Source organism: Colossoma macropomum, unplaced genomic scaffold, assembly GCF_904425465.1.
Source record: "Colossoma macropomum unplaced genomic scaffold, Colossoma_macropomum, whole genome shotgun sequence".
Taxonomy (NCBI): Eukaryota; Metazoa; Chordata; class Actinopteri; order Characiformes; family Serrasalmidae; genus Colossoma; species Colossoma macropomum.
Window position 1 is genome coordinate 27244437 of NW_023494805.1, and position 26080 is coordinate 27270516.

General features: G+C 39.2%; 1 protein-coding gene across 1 annotated transcript in view; it reads right to left on the reverse strand.

Annotated features, from left to right (window-relative positions):
- The window catches only part of dnah2 (dynein, axonemal, heavy chain 2), a 211978-nt gene that overhangs the window by 173958 nt on the left and 11940 nt on the right, over positions 1–26080 (reverse strand). The window contains exons 8-10 of the mRNA XM_036596629.1: positions 25621–25812; positions 21018–21175; positions 3685–3772 (exon numbers count right to left, since the gene is read on the reverse strand). Coding sequence (XP_036452522.1) covers positions 3685–3772; positions 21018–21175; positions 25621–25812 — 438 coding nt within the window. The remainder of the gene's footprint in view (positions 1–3684; positions 3773–21017; positions 21176–25620; positions 25813–26080) is intronic.

The window sequence follows — 26080 nt, forward strand, 5'->3', positions numbered from 1 at the left end:
CAGATGCTTTGCTGGGTTCCTCTAGGAGAGTTTTAGAAATAGTTCATAAAATACACTAACATACATAAAATCACTACTTCTTGCATTAATGTTTTTTGTATTTATTCTAATATTAGTGTTATTCTCAGCAAATAAATGCGTACTGTCCTAATGAACAGCTTTTTAATTCTAATTTTCTCAGATGCCTAAAATTTTGAACAGTACTTGATGGGTAACTAACCCTAAACCTGTTCTACTAAATTCTGACTTTTGATATAATGAAATTAAAAATATTAAGGCAACTGACTGCACTAATTACTTTCAATTCTGCCAACCTCTGTGGATTTATAGTGTTAAAATAGGAACACGATATTCAAACAAAACAAACATACAGTGCACAATTTTGTTGTGTCTCTGACAGATGTGACTGTTTTATAGACCTTGAAAATGAACAGACTGTGTTTGCTGCATAAATAAACTAAAATAATCAAACTAATTCAAGTTTTAGTTTACCACCAATTAACAATTATAACATTCTGCATATTGAATATGCATTCACTATCATTTCATTAATTTAATTTGAACATATCATACCAGCCCTAAATGGACTATCATAACAATGAGCTTGTAATGTGCTATATGATAAGAACATATCCCAGGGAAATGGAAGACAGTGTTCATGTGTGTTTAGGCATGTGTGTGTGGATGTGTATGAGGCAGTGATATGTGCAGTTGTGTAAACAGTCTGTTTCACATGCAGATAACAGAACATTGCTGTGTTAACTTCTTCATAATTACTTGTGGCTTCTGTCATTTACAAGCCTAATGAACTAGCAGAGCTGGTGCATTTGCATTCATGTTGCCCACTGGTCAGATGGGAGCATTCTGTTGTTGAGTCACTGCAATTAGTTTTGGTTTTCACATGCAACATGGATGAAGCTGTAATTCACACTTCAGAGTGCAATACAAGCTGTTGTAAAACTGCTGTTGATGCCCATTGCAGTAATTTGTCAGTGTATACTGAATTTGTTTAGCTGTTCAGTAAATCAGTGTACTGTACCATAATTACAGCACTTTTATTTCTACTTGCAAGGTGGAATCAAGGTGCGAAATACAGGTTGTCCTGGGGCCCCTCTTGGGCCCTGAATGCTTCATAATTCTGGGGGGTTCCTCTAAATAAACTTTTTATGACGTTATGGTGTCAGTTAAGGAAAAATAGACACTCAGATGCAAGTTCAGGGAAGGGTCATTGTTTAGCTGCTTCACCCACAAAACAGCGAGCTTCTGTCTTTGGTATTCTTAGCTAACTAGAGATGCAACACTGCTCTGCCTCAGGGTGGCGCTGTAGCAGACTGGTTCATCCAGTTGGTCCTTCATAGCCTAGTAACTGCCCAGGATACCTCTGAAAAACTTAACAATATTCTGCAGAATATTTATAAATCTGAAAACATTTCCCAAGAGGCTGGTGAAAAAAGCGAATTATTACTAATTTCTAAAACTGAAGACAGAAGAGGAGATGTGTAAGATCTCAGTTAATGTGTGAATAGGCACATTACCAAACAAGAAAAGAGCATTTCCAGAAGAAGAATTGTTGAACAGAGTAGCCAGCCAACAAGAGATCCCAAAATACCAGGGGGTATGGTCAGAACAACTATTCTGCAGAATTATGAACTTTATTTGACATTATGTCAGTACAGTTAAGCATATGGTAACACTTTATTTGAAGTTTTACATAGGTACTTCATAACACAGATATAAGCACTGGTTAATGGTTTTATAAAGCAATACCTGAATATTTATAAACAACTTTATAAATGCTATTAACAGCAAGATGACATAAGATGTTTTATAAAGTAAGTGACATACTGACATTTAAACTAAACTGTTCCATTTGTAACACTGTTATGAAGCATCACCCCCAAGTAATGGAAGTTAGAAGGCAGAGGCCTAGTTAAAGGGGATTTACATCACTTTTTCACAACGTCTGCATAATTAAGTGGTTCAGTCGTTAAAAAGTCATTTAGAGTTGTTTGCTGCGAAGGGCTCCATTCTAGAGAAACTTACTGTTTCAGAATTGTTCACGGTGGTAGTTTAATGGCTCTAAAAGCTACCTCATAGAAAGTTATTACAAGACATGGTAACGATAGAACATTATCTCCACAATACTGTAAAACAATGTTTTAGCCAAAAACGATTCATGGTGGAGAACTGCATGCAGGGGGTCTTAAGGAAAATTAAATTTCAAATTATTTAAAACTCTTTTTTTTTATATTTCTGATTTATCACTATTAAACCTCAGAAGATGTGTAGGTTCACTGGTTGTTTAGGATAAAACATAAAATGGCTAGGGTTAGGGTTAGGGTCTGATGTCTGATGCAGACATTGTGACCCTTGGTTCCTATCACCACCACTGTAAAGAAATCTTAGTCAATAAGTTTTTCTAAAATGTACTATTTCACATAAAACCACTCTGAATAACCTTGTTTACATCTTAATGATGGAATTATGTAGAAATGTGAAAAAATCTGTGGAATTACGCTTTGAGAAAACCATATGAGTCCTATATTAGTACTGTGCACAAGTCTTAAACAACCAAAAAAGCTGTTTAAAACTATTTATCTTGGTAGTCAGTGTGTTCTTGCCGGTATAAACACAATATATACAAATAAACATAAATACAGTAAAACAAGAATGAACAAGAATGTTTTGGTTTTAGTGAAATTTTAGCAAAATTTTGGTTGAAGAATACAGAGGAGCAAAGATTTGGTTCCTGACTTCTTGGTGAACTTGGGAATTTAATTCTCTCGGCAGCACAACTAATGTAATGTAGAACTGATTAGCTGATGATTAGCTGAAACAGGTATTGGATGGCAACTTTAAATATCTGGTTTGCTCAAGGAGAGGTTTGGAAATAGTTAAGGTAACACATGCATCAAATCATCAAGTATTTTTGTTCTTGTTTTGTTTTTGTTGTTTTTCTGAACAAATAAACACACTGTTCCAGTGTATAACTTTATATATCAATGTTTCAGAGGTGTAAAAGTTTTTTTTACAGCACTGTATGGTGAGCAACAGTACAAAAGTATTCCTTCTGATACGGAGAGCTGTGTGGCTGCAGACATAAACAACTAACTTTAATGCAGCCACACAAGTCTCCTTAATAGAAATCTTTCATAGAACTGATCTATGTGGTTCTTAACAAAGCCTCTTCCGTTATTTGGGAATGACGCCTTCCTAACATTGTTACAAATGTAACAAATTTCTCTTTTATTAGTGTAAGGACCTTCATGTCAATACAACACCTTTTATTGAAGATCTTCTGTGCAATTACTGATATAAGCTGTTCATAAATATGTTATCCAGTGCTTACATACGTGTTACACAGTCCATATGTAGATAGGTTTATAAACCTCCACATGTTCACACTCACATATACACTTAAAATTCGCTGTAGATTCAAACTGCATTTGCTTCTTATAGAATACTTTAAAAACTGAAAGACATCTATGGATCTGAATACTTCTGGAAATTGAAGATGTACATCTATAGTTACTAAATGAAAGAATCACATCAGGCCTTGACTCGGGACACTGAAACTTTTATGAAATATAAGCACTGTCTCTTATTTACATGTGAAATTAGCTTATCTTAGAGAAGTCTTGTGAAAGGGGTCAGTGAGTGGGTGTACACTGTATATCTGCTCACCTCCAGCAGATCTTTACATCGCTGCATAAAGGCGTCCACCAAAGCGAAGATGCTTGTCTGGTCAAGCACCCAGCCTACTGAGGAATACCTAAGATAAAAAAAAAAAATAAAGAGAGTGAGGATGAGGAGAAGAGGGGACCTCAAACATCACTTTCCCTGTGACACATAAGTAAGCGACTGTAGAAAAAAGCTGGTCAAGTTTAAGGGTCCTTATGTTATATATCGTTCCTTGTAAGGCAACGTTTCAACTGTGCACACTAGAAAAACAAAACAACAGCAACAGCAAACTCCCATCCATAGCGGTGAGGGATAAGGTCAAAAATGATCTGTCATTGGCATAATTGCATCCGCCAAAGTTCTATATCAGCCAGGCTGGCGTTTCTCAGATTGCTTTTCACACTTCATTCTTTTCCTGATGGAAAGGTAATCCTCACCACAGAGGAGACAAACACCTTTAGTTGGGCTGCGCTGGGGTGAGAGAGACAGGGAGAGTGAGGGAGAAAGAGTGCAGGGCATTTAGCAGGACTGTTTCACAAAACAATAGGAGGTTTGAGCCACAGACACATTGGGTGAAAGAGGAAGAATACATGAAAAGATTTAACAAAAAATACAGAGAAAGTATATCCAAAATTTGGCCAAACCCAGAATTATGATGTTCCAGGAAGAAGGCCAATCCCAGGAAGCACACTCAGGGTGCTAGAATTTTTATGTAATGACAAATGTGGACACAACTTCCACTAAATAGTCAGCGTGTAATGATTTCAATATAGTATAAAAAATGTGCATCGCAATTTAACACTGTATTAACACCCCTCAGTCTCTTCTGATTGGCTATCTGGGTGCATCCTATCAGCTTTTGAATTGTTTATAGCGCTTTTGCACAAGATCACAATGACATGCTACTTTGCAATTGTCAGGGCCACAACAGTCTGTGTAGTTCATAAATACAGTTACGCAGAATCAAACTAAAAATAAAAAAAAAATCATCACCACAGAATCGAAAATCCTACTAATCCAGAAAATATGTGTATCTTTACATGTCTGCTAAACAGGTATTCCAATTAATGGAATATGTTTGTTAGCCAAGGGCATACAGCACATATTATTGTTAGCCTATGCATGAAGCACTATTGGCGTTTGCATTGCGGTGTCGATTTACTAAACCAAATGTTCTGAAAAACTGGGGACCATAGGGGAGTGCTAAGGGCACAGCAGAAAAATCTCAGAAGTTGTATCTCCAATTATTAAGTTTAAATTTTTTCAGTTTATTAAAACTGCTTCAGCTGTATTTTTAAAAAGTGGTCCTTAAAAAAAGCAGACGTTAATAAACATTATTAAAATGAAATATGTGCAAACTGATCACAATTCATTTTGATAGCGGTATTAATGTATTCTACATGATGAATCAATCATAATAGTACATGTTTTTTTAGTACTCACCAATATCAATATCAACTGAGTAACCTGCTTAGAAACCAGTAGTTACAAGTACATATGAGTTCAATGAGCTTTCAAAATAAAATTGCTTAATCTAGGTGATATTGAATAAAGTAAATAAAATAAAGCTAGCTAGGTTACATTAGTTACCTCGGAGCAAGTAGTGCTGCAGTGAAGAAAAGTGGGTTTTGTTCCATGTCAGAAAAGTGCTTCTGTACAGCTGTAAGTAAAGTATATTTCATAGTTTTGATCCTATGCCCCTCATCTGTGTCTTTCAGAAACTGCCTCGGTAGCACAGTGCGAACAGGAATCATGTCCGAGGCTGATGCATCTGAGGAGCTCATGTTCTGAGTTTTACGCCTTGTTGGAGTCTTTTGTTTGGCTGGTTGCGCAGTAGCTGAATGTCCCCTAAAGCCAGGCATGCACTGTGCAATTTTAGACATTTTGTTTTTTGGTGTCTGCTCACATTGTATGTTTAAACAGACCATCATATACAGACAAAGCCTATGATTTATATGCATACGTACTGTGTGGAATGCAGCCCCTACAGACAGCTCTGTCTATGGACATTTATCAATAAAGGTACTTCATTCAAAATAACACTCTGCACTTCCGAGTACTGAGCAAACACACTGAGAAACTGACCTACAGCAGCTCTGCTAACCACACTGTGCACTGAAGCTAAACCAGGTGGTGATGTACAATTTAGGACAATACGGCTTCTCTACAGCCTATTTTACAAAGACAATAAAAAAAAAACCCACTGTATTAACATTTATACCTTGTAATTCTATTCAGTCAAATAAAGTCGGTACATATGGACTTTGGTAGAAAATGCCAAATTTGCCTTTATGTCTCCACCCATATGGGGGAAGAGCTTGTCATTGCATTTGAGTGTTTAAATAGGCTAAAATCACACAGTGGAGGTCTGGCGGGAACATGCAAGGCAAAATGTTTAATGTGACCAACAAATTTGTATCTGACTGCCATGCCGCCAGCAACACTTCGCTGTGTGAGCAGACTAGAGATGAAACGGTTACCGGTTTCACGGTAAACCGCGGTAAAATTAATGACGGTTAGTATTACCGTTTGAACTTTAAAGGATCGTTAAAATCGTGGTCGATTACCGCGGTGTGAAAAACTCGCTGTACAGAGTCAAACAAAGGCAGAATCATTCTCTCAGATCCAGCTCTGTGGATGTGTAGAGGGGAAGGTGGAGGGGTGGAGGGGGAGAGGGAGAGAAGGGAGAACATGGCGGAATGTAGTGACAGAGATTCGGAGATATTTCAGCCTTCTAAGAAGACCAAGTCTGACGTTTGGTCATATTTTGGGTTTTATAAGGGTGCAGAAGGAAAGTTAATTGAAGATGACCACCCTGTCTGCAGAACATGCCGAAAGAAAATAGCGGCGAAAGGGGGCAACACATCAAACCTTACGAGTCATCTTCACGACCACCACCCACTACTTTTTAGAGAATGCAAGGTTAACTTTAACATAGAAGTCTGTGGGGACTTATCGTGATAATTTTGGTCATGATAATCATACATGAAATTTTAATATCGTTTCATCTCTAGAGCAGACCCTGCTTCACTGCCAGCTTGAGTCATTTATTCATAACACTGTACATGTAAACTGTGCTTACGTTTGAGAACTTCTGTACTGAGTAACATAGCTGCAGATATCACAAGCATCCCTCAGAATTTTCAATAAATATCCTAAGAATTCATTCATGCTAAGAAAACATAATTAAATCAATTTTCATTGATTGCAGACATTTAGAAAAGATTCAAATTATAATTATGAATGCATCTTAAATCATGTATTCAACATAAATTGAAGCTATCAAAACAAGAGCTCAGCCTTAAAATCAATATCCACTGCCAGGTTATTTTGAAACTAACTTGCTAATCCCCTACACACAACAGTTTCATATCAGCACTGCTATAGAAAATCAAATTAAACACAAAAAAGAGAAAAAAATAATAAAAATGATTGTTTATAGTGGGTCAATGATACCAAATCGATCATGATGTCCCCAAAAAGAGAACATAAAGTATAAATATATCATTACATAGAGAATTTCTACACTGTTGCATGAAGCAGAAGCACATCTGTACCAGCCCCTACAGTCTAGCTCAGGTTTATGGTACCCCATAAAAAACACATTATAGATATGAAGTGCACATTCTCCTTCACTGTGAGAAATGTGAACCTGTTTAGAACAAAAAAACATTTTAAAAATACATTCTGAACATCTCAGTTACCAGAAGGTGAAATGTCAGTGAGAGACCCCCTGCTGACACTGCTGCAAAAAATGTTACTTCTAAATCATGCATTTGTATTTCTATTATAAGAAGCCAATGGGTGTCTGTGTATGCATGGCTGTGATATTAACAAAACACAGTAGAACTAATGTTTTCCTCTTTCCAGTCTCTCTACAGTCTGTAATACTGCATATGTATAATCTCTCATATTTTGATGGTAGCAACATTTGAGTAGAATGAAACTCAATGAAACTCAAGCAAACAACTGAACTGAAACAATTTGAGAGAGAAAAGGGCTAAGCAAAGTTAAAAGAGAGAAAGAATGCAACAGAGCGAAATAAAAAAAAGGTGGTCAGCGGGAGGCAGGAAGGGAGACAGTGAGGCACACATGTCGTACTGTAGACAAATAGTATGGCTCTCAGTCATGTGTCTCTGGGGGAGCAGGGCCTCCATGGAGGGCAGGGGGTTAGAGGATTATGGGTAAAGTGAGAAAGGCATACTCGTATATAGCCAAACCTCCTAACTGGTCATTTCTCTTTCTCACACTGCAGATCAAAAGAGAGCTCTTTGAAGCTTAGACAGCTTTATTTGGGCACACGCTTTGATTAGAAGCTGATGTCAGGATGCAGCGCAACATTCATCATTTTGAATGATGCGTTTCCCAGCGATTTGCTGTTATTCCTTTCATGTGTTACTTCTATAACAGTGTGTGCGAGGAACAATATACGTACATACAGCTTAGTTCTCAGGCAGCAGGGGTCATCTTTATGTTTTAAAATGTAGCTCTCTATTACCTCTACTTTTACTGCCAAGCTGCGTTTGGAAAAATCAGAGGAATTGTAATATGTATTATTAAATGAAAAAAAAACCTGTTGCCTAGGATTACTAGAAAATTCAGATTTTCAGCATATGATTACCATGCAGAGATAATATTCCACAGTGTGAGGGCTGAAATTGAAAAACAGAAATAAATGAATGTGCTTCAAAAACACATCAAAAGCGGATTGCTGCTAGATAGGCACCAGTAATCAGTCTTTCTGAAACATTTAGTGATGCAGAGCTCCCAGGATGCATGCTATATCTCACCCTTGTTCTTCTTTCCCCTGGTGTTTTTTAATCTTGAGGCAGCCTGCATTACTGAACTGGACTGAGCAGCTGAGTACTGTACAGTAGACTTAATTTCCGTTGTAAATAGCGGTCAGCATGATGGCTGTGCTCTTAACCTGGGGGACAAACGGGCCAATAAAAAGTGTTTTGGCACATAGGGAAGCGTAAATCTGTCCAATTTGCAAGCTAATTAAGGTGAGCTCATTGAGTCGCCTGCAAGAGGAGCAACAATGCACCACGCCGCATGTCTGCCACACAACGCAAGCACAGTGGAGAAACTGCCCCGAGAGCGAGAGATGTTCCAAGAATGAATAATGACATTAATGGGAACTCCTGTAACTAAAACTGAGAAAAACAGGAGAGCTAGGAAGACAAAGGTTGAGCAAGGTTGGGTAAAAGAGAGCCAGACCGACAGCCATTAAGGTTGCAGCTGAGAGCAAGAAAGAGATGATCCAATAAGGCTGGAGGTAGCACTGTGACTCTCCAGTGATGAATGTACTGTCCAAACACATGGGAGGACACATAGGTGAATGTCATGTCTCGGCAGTACCGGCGATTACAGACGATAAGCCATGTTTGTGTTTATTCTATTCGGCTCTCCCTTGCACTGAGGTCACGTCCTTTTGAATGAGTTATAGTGTCACACAAACTACGATAAAACTCGATTACAATAACTCACACGCAAGCTTAGAACCCATCTACCTTACTGACCAGCTGGGCACAGAAAATTTCACCTTAGAGAGAAAGAAGACAATATTATCATATTAGTGTAATATTAGGTCCACATTTAGATGAGGATAAACACGTTAGAAATCTAGGAGAAAGAAGAGAAACACTAAAACACAGCTCGTACTGAAAAGCTTCCATCTAGGAGAAAAATCAAGCTCCACTTTTGCTTCAGATCTGAAAAAAATCCACAGGTGTTTCTGTCCATCCTTCCACTATGAGAAGACAACCCAGTGCTAAGAGTCTGATAAGATTTATGTAGCTGTCAAAGCTGCTACTAAGAAAAGAAAATAGACAAAAAGAAGACAATTTGCAGATCAAATAAAGAAGCTGTTGGTGTTCTCAGAACAATGGACTGACCACCTCAGAGCTTTTTTCACATCCCTGACAACCAATTAAGTTAATGGCCGTTTTGTCTGGAAATTAAATACATCAAGGGTGGTCTCTGACTTTTGCACAGTACTACATATTCCTGCAACTGTCAGAAATATCCAGGGACAAAGGGTGAAAAAGCCATATTTAACATTTTTGCCCCTTAAAACACAAGCACAGCAGTAAAAAAATCCACCAAAATAACTTGTTACAAATACAATAAATCAATATGACTAAATGTCACTCTGGCACTAATGACTAATGGCTTCGCCCTCTGATCTGGACCTCACATTGTGAAAGCACTAAGCTGTAGACAAAATGGACTGCCGAAAACAACAATGTCTTAATCCAAAAGCCTTCACACCACTAATTATGTATTTTCATTCTAATAAAACAGAAAGGACACATAATTTGTACACTTCTTAATTCACAAATGTTAAGCTGAGACTAAATTGCTACTTAGTATTCTAATCAATGCTATTTTGAATATTTCACATAGTGAACCCCCCCCATTTGTGTACAAAATGGTCCTCAATAAGTGAGGGCAAAAACTGCCCCTTAAAAATATTTCCTACCCTGATTCCTGCTCAAACTCATACACATATGAACACACAACCCACAAAGCTCCCTGAGCAATAACAGGGAGCAACTGGTGCCACGGCAATGATAACAACCATTAGTGGTTATTTTATGAGGTCATCCCTGCTTTAGAAATCCTCCAAAGATTCAGCTTCAGTCCATCATTAGCTAAGGCAGAACCAAGGGCCTGAGGAGAGGGTTAAACTTCATTAAGACTTCCACAAAGCCTTACCATGCTCTTTACTGAGCAACCTTTTACAGGCATTGTCTGGGAAATCTTACGTGATTGACTCTATAATTAAATAACACACAGAGAGAGAGAGAGAGAGAGAGAGAGAGAGAGAGAGAGAGAGAGAGAGAGAGAGAACAGGAATAGAATTAGAAATAGGTAACGGGAGAGAGAGATAGAGAGAGATAGAGAGGTAGAAACAGAAATAGAGACAGTGAGAAAGATTGCGAGGAAGAGAGAATAAGAGACAACAGGAATAGAAATAGAAATAGGTAAGGAGAGAAAGAGAAAGAGAGAGAGAGAAAGGATCAGAATAGTTTTAGAAATAGACAGAAACAGACAGAGAAACAGACAGAGGGCGAGAACAGAATTCGCTATCAGTTATCGCTATCAGTTTGTTAATATAAACGGTGAATCATCTGTTCTCACAAAAGTAAAGTATCGTGTTCCACAAGGCTCTGTTTTAGGACCTGTATTATTCACATTATATATGCTACCACTAGGCACCATTATCAGTAAACACGGCATAAATTTCCACTGCTATGCCGATGACACTCAGTTATATTTAGCAAGCGACCCAGATGATAGAATTAAACTTAGCAAGATTGAAGACTGTTTAAAAGACATAAAGGACTGGATGTCGAGTAACTTTCTCCTTCTAAACTCGGATAAAACAGAGATTCTGTTTCTTGGTCCAAAAGCAGCTAGAAACAAACTGTCTGATTTTACACTTAAATGTAACAATTTCTCAGTTGCATCAAGCTCATCTGTAAAAAGCCTTGGTGTCATTATAGACCCTTAGACGTCTGTCCTTCGACGCACATATAACTAATATTACTAGAACAGCCTTCCTGCATCTCCGCAATATTGCTAAATTAAGAAATGCATTATCTCTACAGGATGCAGAAAAGTTAGTTCATGCATTTATTACTTCAAGGCTAGATTACTGTAATGCCCTGCTGGCTGGATGTCCCAGCAAAAGCCTTAACAAGCTTCAGTTGGTCCAGAACGCTGCAGCCAGAGTTCTTACAAGAACCAGAAAGTTTGACCATATCAGCCCAGTTTTATCAACCTTACACTGGTTACCAGTTAAATTTCGGATTGATTATAAAATTCTCTGACTGACTTACAAAGCACTAAATGAACTCGCCCCTCAGTACCTGAGTGAACTTCTCTCCCACTATGAACCATCATGCCTACTTAGATCACAAGGTGCTGGCTTACTATTAGTACCTAGAATTAATAAAGTTACATTAGGGGGAGAGCTTTCTCATACAAAGCCCCCCGGCTTTGGAATAGTCTTCCTGTTAATGTTCAGGACTCAGACACAGCCTCAGTGTTTAAGTCTAAGCTAAAAACTTACTTGTATAGTCAAGCCTTTGGTAATTAGTTTTCCCTGTCAGTTCTATACCTGCCAGAGTCTCTGCTAACACTGTAATTTGTGATCGGTCACCCATTACAGAACTGACTCTGTGCGTGTTTTCCTTTCTTTTCTTCGCCGAGTTGAACAGCTGCCCATCCTGTGCGTTCTGATGCTGCCGCCTCTTCTGCCTTGATCGGGTGCCACTGCTCGCCAGCCCTCTGGACCGGCTTACCAACATTGAGCCTCCTGCTGTACAACGCTGTGCAAACCTCACCCTCACAACCTGACCCCACTGATACTACTGCTGTTGCTACATGAACTAATCAAAATTATTCATTTGAACTAATCAATCATTTAAACTAATCAAATTAATCAATCACCCATTGCAGAACTGACTCTGTGTGTTTTTCCTTTCTTTCCTTTGCCAAGTTGAACAGCTGCCCCATTCCTACTAATTAGAAATAGGTAAGAAGAGAGGAGAAAAGGAGAAACAAAGAGGACAAAATCAGAAATCACTAAGAAGTGAGAGAGAGAACAGAACTATAAATCGGTAAGAGAGAAACAGTGCAAAGCAGAGTGAAGAGAGGACAAACGAGAACAGAGTAAATGAAAAAGGTTAAAACAGTTGTGAGAGAGAAGAGACAAAAGAGAGGAGAGAGAAAGAGAGGGCGAGAGAGGCTGGAAAGTAATGAGGGAGAAAGACAGGGTGAGAGAGGGAGAACGATAGAGAGGCCACCAAGAGGACAGAGGATAGAGGGCAGTCTGCAGCTAACACCCCATTAATCATGTGTCAGAATGCCATGGTCAAGAATACATACACACACACACACACACACACACACACACACACACACACACACACGTGTTCACAGACAGACACACACACGCACAAACAATCTGACACACACACAGACACACATCCCATATCGACTGAGCCGCTAGGGGTTGAGTAAACCAAATAAACTGATCTCTGTTTACACACAAGGCCCACAAACTTCCGCCATGGTGAAACACTGAGGGAGGAAAAAAAAAAACACACACACATGCAACCTTTTGATTCATGGCTATCCCTGCTGATCTAACTGAGGCCCAGCTTTGATCGATATTCTGTCTTAATGCATTTTGCACAGAGCTCTATGGTGGGGATTCCGCACTAAGGCGCGCTGCACCTGCTATATCGCTTTAAGAGCTGAAGGTGGTGGCTGATTTGTTGGGGTTTTCGTTTCTTTGTGCTTGTGCTGGTAATAACACACTGACACTAACAGCGTGAGACATTAAAACAGGTCCCACAGTGCACATGTTTCTCTGAACACACAAACACACACTCACACGGGTTTGTTTTTATACAATGTCAGGACGTGGGGTCATACATACTATATGTTCCCTACTTACATACACTCACAGGTCATTTTACCAGGTACACCTACACTGTATCTACACTTTTCATTGTATCAGATCCATCTACAGTACAGGTGCATTTTGGAGTTGCAGAAATACAGACTGCAGTCCATCTGTTTCTCTGCATACTTTCTCTAGCCTTTTGCCCTGTTCTTCAATGGCCAGCACCACAACAGAACCACCACAATGCAGGTATTATTTGGGTGGAGGATCGTTCTCAGCACTGCTGTGGTGCCGGGGTGTTAGTGTGTGTTGCACTGGTACAAGTGGATTAGACAAAACAATGATTCTGGAGTTTTTAAACATTGTGTCCACTTACTGTTCACTCTACTGGACACATCTACCTTGTTGGTCCACCTTGTACATCATGAAGTTGTCCTTCATCTGCTGTTGGCTGGGTGTTTTTTGTTGGTGGACTATTCTCAGTCCAGCAGTGACTGAGACTCAGTCCACTGCTGTGTGTGTTTCCATGTGAAATTGTTAGCTGTAGAAAAAACCGAGATTACCGAGATACAGATTTTTCTCTACAATGTTGGTGATAGGAACCGGTGGTCATTTTACTTATTACCCGTGAACTGGTTAAAACAGGCTGCACAGACAAAACCATTTCATGTAAAAGATTTCTGTGATGTAGCTTTAGAGACACTTGAACACTTCAGACATCATCACCGCTATTTTTATTTACCATTTAACTATGCAGAAATGAAGAAAATTTGGTGTTACTGCCCTTTAAAAAAGAAATTGCTTTGTCTTATTACTTTAAAACAATGACATATGACTGTTCTGTTGCTCCAGCCTCATGATTTTGTAGGTCATCCCAGTTTTTCTTTGGTTTTCCTACTATTTTTGTCCTGAAAATGTACAAAAACACACACACACACACACACACACACACACACACACACACACACACACACACACACACACACACAATCGTAGACACACAGCCAGCGCTCAAATAGGGATAAAACCCCTCCGACATTCAAACACACACTCTCCACCACAAGCAAAATATCTCACACTCTCACCCAGATGCAAACACACACATAGACACATCACCCACCCACAGCCAGCACATAATAGCTACAACAGCCCACCCCACTCACACAACGCCCTACCACTGAAGTCTGAGATATGAACTGTGTGTGTGTGTTTGGGGATGACAGTCTCTCTGTCATATCTAAAAGAGAACTGAACAAGGTGTTTTTCTGCTCAGTACTTAGCCTTGCGCAGACTGAGCTTTATCAATTTATAGAGCTGTCACCTTTACCCAGGCACCTCACTTTCACAGCCAATACATCGCAAAGCACAGAAAGTCTAACCGCTCCTTGGAGGGCTGCTATGTGTTAAGTTTAAATCTGAAGCTCACATTTAGACGCAGTGTGATATGCAACTGATTTACTGGAAAGAACAATCATTCCGAGGTTTAACCATAAGAAAAATATGTTTTCTTCTGATATGGTAATATCCACTAGCAGTTCAGCATAAAACCATGACTGTCTCATAAGTGCCATAAGGTTTTGAATAAGCCCCTAAAAATTTCATAAAAGATAATCTGAAAATGAGTTTACACAAGGAACCAATGGGTTGCAGAGTTGCTTGGCATTCCATATAGTGATCTTAGGCTTGTATGCAGCTGTTCAGCCATGGAAATCTGTTTCATGAAGCTCCCTATGTACAATTCTTGTGCTGTTGTTACTTCTAGAGGCAGTCTGGAACTCTAATAGGTGATTATGCTCTACGAGCTCCAACACTTGCCACCCCTCTCTGTGAGTTTACACATGGTCTACTGGGGCCATATTACAGAAATGTTTTAACTTTGAAATCTTATCTTATCTGTTTAGTCACCATGACAACTTCAGTTAGGACTGAATTTAGGACAGCTATTAGAGAACAACAGTTCTTAAGTTCATAATCTTATCATAATTCCAGATAAGAAAACAGTACTACAGAAATATCCTAACTAGACAGAATTTCCTAAATACTGTCCTAACTTTAAGATAAACCCCAGGGGAGTCTTAACTTCTGTTTTAACTGTGTGTTTCTATTGTTTTATGCAGTGACAGTCAGCACAGTTCACTACAACTAGCATAATGACGTTACATTTATCAACACTGAAAACTGTGAAAACTGAGAAAAATCAGACCAAAAGATAGGACGTTCTTGTAACGTTGCTCCTATACACTTTGATTTCAGAATAAGCGCACTTACAGTTGAATGCGGCAAATCTTTCAGTGTAGAAATTTCACAAACTGACTTGTGGCAAAGGTGGCATCCTATGATAGAGCCACCTTTAAAGTTACTGAGCTCTTCTACTGCCAGTGTTTGTCTATGCAGATTGCACAGCTATATGCTTGACTTTTTCACACCTGTTAAAAAACAAGTGTGGCTGAAACACTTGATCTCAAAAATTAGGGGCCTACATACTTTTGGCCATATAGCATATCTTCCAAAAATACAGAAAAAGTGGAGATGCATCCTTATTGTCTTATGCTTCTAAACCGTGGAACTGTAATCAGGCAGTCAAGTTCTATACGCAAGCTATCAATCAGTCTGAAACAACACCTCTTTTTAACTTCAGCTTTCATTTAAAATTATCAGGGCAATGTATGTGAAGAAAAAGGTTCTATATATCATTGAAAACAATTCCACTTGTGAACAGTAGTGCAGTTAAAGGTGGGAAAGTTTTTTTAAGAAACATCTTGGGAAAGAGAGACCCCTGTCAGAACATCAGCCCAGCCCTAGCTGTGCCCTCACCAGGGTTGCGGCCTGGAACTAAGCAGTGGCTGTAATTGGGTGGATGGGGTTGGTTGCCCCTGTGTAGGATTGAAGCTGTAGGCCTGCTGGAGTGCTACTGAGAGGGGCAGCTGGCCCAAGCTCAAATTCAGCAATCGGACCCTGCTATAATTAAACACCATTCAGCAGGTTCCTGACTCACCAGTCAACAGCCTCCCTCACATCAGCTTAGACCCCAGATCTGCAAACCAACTGGCAAACAAGTGGCAGCTTGACTGAACATGCCACTTCTTTCTGAATCAAGACCCAGGCTTTAACCTGTGGCTGAGGCGACTGACAGCCCATTATTCTGCAAACTCAGGACACTTAATGCCCACCATCCATCACCCAACTTATGTAGGACTGAGCTCAATGTCTCATTTACAGTCTGAAAGAGGAATTATAGGAATTATATGTAGAACAGACTTTCCAGTATTACATATTTGTACTAACCTTTATTTCTATTGTATAAGTTTTACTGTCAGTTTCCTTGAAAAACTACTTATAAAGTATACTACATACAATTTTAGCCACAGAGAGGCATGACAGCATTTGTTCCTGCACTCTTCTTCTAAAATGCATTATTTTATGCAGTCTGTGCCTGTGCAAGCTATATATTAGAGGTGTAACAATACATTGATTATGATCTATGCATCTTTTCCAAGCGCTATGATGTAAGTCTTTAAATGTAATGTACATTCATATTATGAAAGAGCCCTTTAAGAAGAAATTCTCATTATTTTATTACCATTTTTTATGGTCAACATTGAAAGATGATCATGTTGGTTTTTATTAAAGCTGCCTCATTTTGGCGGAACAGTAACGTAACATTTGTCTGGTGGATGTTTTCATTGTACATTACTCTGAGGAATGAGATTAAATCATACTCTTCATCGTCAAATATCAAACTTGCAACTCGTACTGCATCATGGCAAAACCTTAAATTCATGCATCTAGCATTTCAAAATATTCAGGAAGTAAATTACAACTAAGAGGCAAGGTCTTTGAGCCTCTAAGTCTACATTTTTATTTAAGAAAGGTTCTATATAAATGAAGCTATTATTGGACAGTGACAGTTTTTGTTCAACTCTTTACTCCAGCTAAAATTAAGCATACAAAACGCTTAATATCGGAACTGACATCTAAGCTGGGTGAAACACATGAGTCACCTTACACTTAGAGACTGTTTACATTAATACATTAATAGGCGCTTGCAGTGCCCTGATCAGGTTCGGTTTTCACTTCACCACTTGAAAAGCTGGATGTAAATTTGACCACATTCAACACGAGTGTAAATGGAATGTGTTTTACATATTTGTTTGCAAAATTCTTTGAGAAGTCTATGAGAAGCCTTTTGTAATTAGTATTACTATATCCATCAAACATTCAGGACAGGCTACCTGGTAGCATCTGTAACATTTTTGCTAAAAGATTAAAATGCTAAGAAGCGAAAAAGAAAATTTAGAAGCACACATAAGAGCAGATTTGAAGTACACGTTAGAAAACTGACAATATGTGCATGTAGGCCAATTTAAAGCAGACAAAAATGCATTCTCGGAAACCATTTTTACATTAACAGGGACATCATTTAGTCAATCAAAAGTGGTAGGTTTTCATGTCTAATAAGGAGGATGGTTTATCAATGGAAGCTACCCCTTCAGATGAGCTAATGCTAAAGCTAATGCTGGAGCTGATCAAAGCAACATTAGATGCTGAGGAGGACTCGTTGTCTTTTACACATGGTCAATACAAAGAGTGATGTGTATGAGTGCATTAATATTTATTTCCACACACAATGTTTTTTATCACAAATGTGAGTGGTGTACAGTCCTGTTTAATTTGATCGATTTATCAAGCTAACCGTCAGCAGCTAAGTTAAGAAAAGCTAGGCAGTTCTGCCAGCTCACAGTTTAGACACTGAACAGTGAGTGCGGTTTTCCACATAGATTAATCCTAAACTCTTTCAGCTTCAGCAGTGAAACAAAAAACAACCACCTTAAAAATGATCACGACAGCAGGTGTTTCTCAGTCTCAACTTTCCAATATTTCTTAGTCAAATACTTCTGACTAATTATTAGTTTTGGGAAGTTCTTCTTTTAGTTGACAGAAGAAGGAACATTAAGAGACGACTGGCTAGGAGGGGTGTCAATCATCGGCCTTTGACTAATTAATTTGACTAATTAACATGATCAAAAATAAAATGGTCATTTTTAAAACTTAGTTGCAAATTCTTTGCAAACTGACTGAAGTCTGCAAGTTACAGCCATCACCAGATGGTTGCGTTCTTCCATGGTGATGCTCTGTAAGGCCTGTAATGTAGCAATTTTGAGTTTTTGCATGTTTCAGGGCCCTTTGCCTTTAGCCTTGTCTTCAGTGAGTGAATGCATGCTCAGTGGGGTTCAGGTCAAGTGACCTTGGCTAGTCAAAAGCATTCCACTGTTTGGCCCTGAAAAACTCCATAGTTGCTTAAGTACTATGTTTTTTTTTATGTATTGTGTCACTGTCCTGCTGCAAGGTGAAATGCCATCCACTCATTTTTTAGGCATTTGGGTGGACATAAGCAATTAAGAAACAGTTCTTTTTAACAAAATTTCCCCCTTCCTCCAAATGTAACCAACTAGCCAAGGCATGTACAGTGTATGAAATTTGCCTTAGCTCTGCACTGGAGATGTGAGGTGTTACAAAAAAAATATACAAAATCCAAAATGGACAAAAGTCCAGACAACATTGAGGCTTCAAGATGGCTGCCATTACTGGTTTCAGCTATACAATGTACTTTAGTCCATTTTAATAGAGAACAGTACTTCACACTAAGCCAGAAACCACATCAGCAAGTCTGTGTGAGATTACTTAACAACCCAATGAGGCTGAAGCTAAGTTAGTGATGATTTAGGTATTAGCACATTAAAGTGAGTCACTTCCACATACCATGTTTCACAGGCAAGGTGGTCTGATTTGGATCATGAGTAGTTTTTTTTTCTACACATCCCTCACTCCATCACTCTGGTCAGATTAATCACTACCTCATCTGTCAACATAAATCTACAGACTTTTTTTGGCATTTTAACAAAGTAAGCTAACAAAGCTATGACCAGAAGTAGTCAAGAACATACTGTCCGACACCAGAGACATTCATTTTATAATAGTTTATATATGAAGTTGTGGCCTAAAATATATTTAAAACAAAAACATTAATAATAGAGAGGTAAATGCAGGGTATTGTAATAGTACCCCAAGCAAACCTTTGTTTTACTCTCTCTCTCTCTCTCTATTATCTCTCTCTCTCTCTCTCTCTATATATATATATATATATATATATAAAATAGCAAAGAACTTGGGGATTTCATCATCTATGGTACATAATATTATACATTATCAAAAGTTTCAAAAAATTCACAGCAATCTCTGTATGCAGGGGGTAAGGCCGAAAATCAGTATTAGATGCCATGATCTTCGGGCCCTCACTGCATTAAAAACAGACATGATTATGTAGTGGAAATTACGTAGTGCCTCAGAAACACTTCCGAAAATCACTGTCTGTGAACACAGTCCATCCCTGCGTCCATAAATGCAAGTTAAAACTCTACCATGCAAAGAAGAAACCGTATATAAACAGGATCCAGAAACGTCACCACCTTTCTTCAAAATTTGGAATTCTTTTTGGAAATGATGCCACGTCCTCCAGGCAAAAGAGGAGAGCCTTTGTTCTATTTTCAATTAAATATTGGGGTTAAATGATTTGCACATCACTGCATTCCGTTTTTATTTATGTTTTGCACAGTGTCCCAACTTTTTTGGAAATGGGGCTGTACTTACAGACCGCACTGTAGATGAAGTGTGACAGACTGCCAATATATCAGACCTAATGATTCAGCATAGTTATTTACCTATATTTTCAAAATATATTTCTTTATATAACATAAAGCATGAGACTAGAGCTATGCCATAATTTCCACCGATACACTTGCAGACATTGTCAACACATTCTGTATCAAAAGTGACGAGACATTATTGCAGAGCTTTAGCACACAAAGGAGAGAAATGTCAGCCTAAACCAAAACGCAATAAAGAACTCCGCAAGACAGCACTACGAGATCCTCTCAAATGGTTGCAGCAACAGCACGGCCCTGTCATTCGCTAGTCACTCGCTATCACTTTGAAGCAAATACTCTGTCATTGCACTGCAAAGTGCTGTTCTCTTTGGCAGGAGGCTGCAATCACGGCCAGGCTTTGGCGCTCTGATTTCGCTGCGAGGTGGTATCAGTTCCATTCTTAGAGAGTGGGGCATTGTGCCGAGTGGCTGAAGCCAGAGGGCAGGTTAAGTGGGCCTAGCCAAGGTAGAAAATGAAGGGAAAGGAAAGGACCATAAAGCTGAGAATGGAAGAGTACAGCCTGCAATAAATAATAGGAGCTTAAGGAAGAGAAGCAGAGAATATAGAGTAGGGCTGAGTGAACAGAGAAGTGTGATGGGCTTGAATAAGATTCTGGAAGGACATTAACATATGGGAAAAAGCCCACCAAGGTAGTGTTAGTGACAGTAGGAGTTGCAGTAATAAAATGCTAGCAGCGGTAGAACAGAATATAATAGGGCATAATATAATAACATGCGTACAACTGAGCTAGGTAGCATATGAAAGCAGTGGCTGCTGGTACATGAGGTTAGAAAAGAGAGTGACAAAAAAAAGAGCACAGAGGATAGAAAATGGATGATAGAATGAGCACTTAAAAGCATAAAACGACTCTAACCTTCAAATGTTTGGTATCATCAATTGTGTTGCAGGTACATGTATAAAATGATAGTACTCCACACATCATGTTTCAAATAGCATTTGTAAAAAATGAAGAAATTTCAAATGTGTCCATTATGATGAACAGAACTAAAGATGATTTCATAATGAATGAAAAAGATTAAATTAACATCAAAATTATTACCTTCTGGTAATTATTACCGACAAGAGGAAACGTGAACATGTGAAACCTGTAAGCGTATGAATACAACAAGGTAGCTGCTCTGAAAATGTGGTGAAAACATGTAATATATGGATATACATAGAGTCGGATTGCTGAATGTGGTGTACGTTACTTGTGGTGTAGCTGAGAGGCATGTAGGTAGAGCTCCTTCCAGGAGAGACAGCACTGGATGCAGTCATTGAGGGTCTGTTTGCTGGAAATCACATAGCCCTGGAAGAGCCTGTCCAGAGAGATCTCTTTGCAGCACAGCCGGATGATCTCATTGCTTATCTACAACACGAAACAAAACAAACAAACAAAAAAAAACCCCAAAAACAAAGAAGCGTGCATGTTAAAATCTCTCTTCATTTTGATTACAACTCTTTGAGGAATGATTCATGAAATCTCTAATTTTACCACAAATCGATTGTTTTAGTATAATTTTGAATTATTTTTTTCACTTCAATGTTTTAATTGGACCAAAAATGTTATTCTGGCCCCAAAATGAGAGTATGCTTTATTGAATACTACTCTAATTGATTCTAATCATTCAAATCTTCATGAAATTACTAATTTTTTTTAAGTTTTAAAGGCCCAAAAATATCATTTTGGACCAAGAATGAGGGTATACTTTCTTTAATATTATTATAATTGATCATAATTAATCCTATCAATTATAATCGATTATATTCAATGCCATTAAATTGCCATCTTCAGATCGATGCATCACAATGCATCAATTTAACCATCATGTGGCAGATACTAGATATCTCACAGTATGCCTTTCCACATATACTGTGTATATATGTAGGTTATTTATGCATCCATCGTAAATCTCTACTTTCAAAGGGACTTAACAGCTCACAGGTTTTATGAATATCCTATAAAGAGAAAGATGGAGAGTGAAAGAGCATTTATTCAGCCGGGAGTATAGCCACTGACCTGGTCCAGATCTGTGCAGGTACATGCTTGCAGTTTACGTACTCTCTCTCTATTGAGGTGTAGATTAACCAAGAGAACAGGTGTTTGCTATGAATCAAACAGGCTTTCCTTTCATAAAAGCCTCAGGTTTAAATGCCTAATGTCACTCAGCTGTCACTGACATTCCAGGATGCAGGTGGGTTTTTCAAAAAACGAAAGGGGAGAGGGGAAAGAGTAACGGAGAGGAAGAAGAAAGAAGGAAGTATAATTATTAAAGATGATGTATAAAGTGGAGGATGTGAAATGACAGATTCACTTTCATTTCTCTGATCAGTGGGTTAATCCTGACAGAGAAAACATCGAGCGCTGCACTGAGATGCCTCAGCTAAAAGAGAGGCAGAGAGTGTGTGTGTGTGTGTGCGCGCTTATGTGTTTGAGTGAGCACATGCTGAGGAAAGAGAATAATATGTTCTACAGCTTGATTTCAGAACCACAAAAAATTAATTGATATGTAAATGACTCCGAATTCTCATTTTACCAAAAGGTTGAGGGTTCTAAAGCATTAAACATCTTACGAGTTAATAATATTTTTCAACCATTTCCTTTAAAATACGAAGAAAGGGCTGCTAAAAATGAAGACAACATATGTCCCTGAGCCTTACTCTCAAGAGCTTCCTAAGTCCTTGAATAATCAGACTCTTATCCTGCATCTCTGTAGGTCTTCAAGCTCGGCGTCGAGAAGCACGCCTTCACTTTAAAATCTGAAAAAACATCCCATCATTTTCTTTTGTTTTTTGGGAAGGAGGTAGGATTGGGGCCTGAGGGGATGCGTGTATGATTTGTTGGATGTAGAGGATAAAGAGAGAAGACAGGCTGAGCACTTTAAGAAAGTCGGCAGATGGTGTTGAATATCAGGGATGAGCTGGAGACAGAGGGAGGAGGCGACAGCTTGTATAGCCCTGTATTGTACGTACAAAATAACAATGAGGCCATCAGCCCATGAATACTGGTAACAATTATTACAAATGATTACTAAAGGCCGCTTGTGTTTGCGCTGTATTTTTCCGTTCCGCTCTGCATTAAGTGGAACTGAACAACAGAGTCAAAAGTCTTTGCCCTCTAGCTCTGGCTGATTGGAAAATGATATTAAACTCAACATTGGCTACAGCAGCTCAAAAAAAAAACATAGCAAAAAGAAATAAAGAAATGCTGAAGCCCTGAGGGGGGGACAGGGGGAAGTGGCAACACACTCGCAGGCAATGACTCTGCTGCCCTCTGATTAGAAATTATTAGCTATCAATCTACTTTGGAGCACATTCTGCCTTACACTATATCTCTCTCTTATTCCTTTCTTCCTTCATCCTTCATTCTCTCCATCTTTTTCTCATTTCTAGCACACACTGCACAATATAATCTTCCCCTGTCGAGGTAACACAGTTTTCTTACATTACTTTATGTGACTGCAGGGAGAGATGCTCTCGACCATAAGAGAGCAGTTAAAACCTTGCTGGACCCGTGCTCAAATAACGGGGGCCATTTCACTTCCATTAAACACACCACTGCTAACATGCAACTGCACACAGCCAATAAAAATATTAAGAGCATGGTGGAGTATATGGGTGTTGACAGAAATTACCCTGCTACTCCGATCTAACACCACATTCGCTGTTTCTCTTGTTACTAAGGGTGGAATGTGGATGTAGGAAACTGTCCTAAATCAGACTATAAGGGTAATTTACGTTGTGAGCATGAGCCAGCTCCGTGAACCAGGTAGAAAGATCCAGGTCACTGACCATCGATGGAGCCTGGCAGACGACTCTAGACTTTGAGCGCCATAACACCACTGTGGAATAGCTCGGAGAAAAATCACACTATTATTTTATAAAAATAACAACTAAAAAAGTCCATAGAGGGAGCTTACATCAATCACTTCAATCTTTTATTCTGCCTAATAGAAATTCAATTTTCCAGCAGGAATTCCTAAAAATCGAAGCACATTTGAATAAGACTTAAACTCTTCTAGTAGAAACCCACTTGACCTCCTGACACCCATTCAGAAATCATTTTGAACAAAATTGAACACTTTCTCAACACATAAGCAGCTTGAGAATAACACGCAGTACCTTTGAATAGGGTAGGTGAAGTATTCGAGACTATGAAAAAGACGAGAATTGGGCTGGTTGAGCTGTGGGCGTGAACAATTGAGATACAGTGTAAGAGTTTGACGAGCTCAAAGGGAAAATCTGTCAGCCTTTTTGCATGAACATTTTTGTTTCACTCTAGGTAAGCAGGCGAGCCCCAATTTCCAGGCAATACATTACTGCCTGAGTTAATAATATCACCTTTGTGGACTGAGCAAATCACAGTCACAAAGGGCATGATTGAAAAATGAGGTGGGGATTCATGCAAGTTTGCTAAATGGATGGACAGATTAGGCAGACAAATGAGTGGCGACATTGCAACAAACCAGATACCACTATATTTGATTCACTGTAAGACTTCATACTCAACCAGAATTCTCTGTTGAATTTAACCTGTCCGGTCAGAGTCATGTTTATGACTGGGTTTCAGTCAAAGTAAATGTGAAGTTTAATTATTGGCATAAGAGAGGATTCATTTATTGTCGACTTAGAGGTGGGCAATATGACAATATCATTGTATCATGATAAATTACATCACAATAGACCACAATCTGCTTTTCCGAGTGTAACGTGCATATTGTCAGAACATTAAAGAACACCTACCAACCGCATGTTTCATTACTAGGAGAGCCCTCTTTGACTGGATATGTTGAATAACATTCATTGTACTTAGAGCATGCTCCAAAATTAAACTTATCAAAACTCAATATCATACACATCGTATATAAGATGTTTTCAAGTACTAGGATTTTTATTTTTTGCCATATCTTCCACCCCTATTGTGGACATTCCGTATTCACTTAAGTGATCACTTTTGATTTAGCCATCTCCAACCTGTCGCATGTGCCAACTCACAGAACAAACTGCAGCGTGACCAGAAAAGGCAAGTTAAAGACAGGGCTCTGGACGTATTGCCGAGCCTGGCAGGACGATAAAGCCCTTTCAACAGCAGGCTCAACATGGGCTTTATGCAGGCGTTCCCTCCATTGCCCCTCAGGAAACAATTAGTCCAAATGTTTTTGTAGCAGACCAACTTCGCCTTGATGTATTATCAAAGGAGGAGAGAATGAAAGAGAGAAATGAAAAGGAGAGAAAAGAGAGAGAGTGAAACGCGACAGCGAGTAGAGTGTGTGATTCCAGTAGAGGAAGGGTCAGAGCGTAATTATGAAAGGTTAAACGTTTTTCCCGCCGCTCTTGAAGAGCTGGAGATGGAAATGAATAGCGAGCGAATGGTGTTTGGGAGCCTGTAGCGCTCAGACGCAGGGCGCTCAACCCCTGATCTAAAGCACACGTGCTACATGAGCTGCACAGCCACGGCTGATGGCTTATCTGTACAGCAGAGCCCTGGAGCACAGCAGGCTTTGAAGTGCTGAGAACAGAGAGAGAGGGGTCAACCAGGCAGCCAGCCGCTGGTCGACTGTGCAGGTTTGTGTGTTTCCCAGGGAGACACTGCAACTGAGATGATTGGACACAGAGAAGCTTAGAGGAGGGAGTGGATCTGAGAAGCCTTCACCAAAAGATGAGTGTCTGCAATCTTTTTTGAAAACAGAAGTGACTGGTGGTTGGTTGACAAGTACTATGAGAATTGCATTTGATTTGAGAAGACCTGAGGTGCATATCAAGATTGCCTCAGTAGAGAGACAGGTCTGGCCAGTAATGAAGGCCTGGCTGTACCTTGCGGAAGAGTGCAGTGAGTCTCTCGCGGGTGTTGTAGTAGACAGAGTTGACCCAGATGACACGGATGAGGTTGAGGAGGTGGGGCAGTTTGGGCGCTACCTCACGGGGTTTGAGCTGGGCCAGCTCCTCACATGGCTCCTTCAGCAGGGACAGGAAGGACAGGTTAGACTGGGCTTGCAGTGAGCCATCCTGCAGGAAGAGTAGAAACTTCAGTAGTAGTTTAAGTCGAATCCTATCTGTTCTACTGAAATAAGCTTAACACAGCTTAGGTCTATTCCATTCAATGTCACATTCAATTCAATTCAGCGCGGTTCCGGTAATACTTCACTTAGTCTCTCGCCTTACATTACCTCAACTATACCCAGTTCGATAGTCAATTTAAATTGAGCGGCATGTAAGTAGCACCATTCACAAGAGTATTTTCCAAACCCCCAGCTTAGCTCTGCTGTCACAGGCC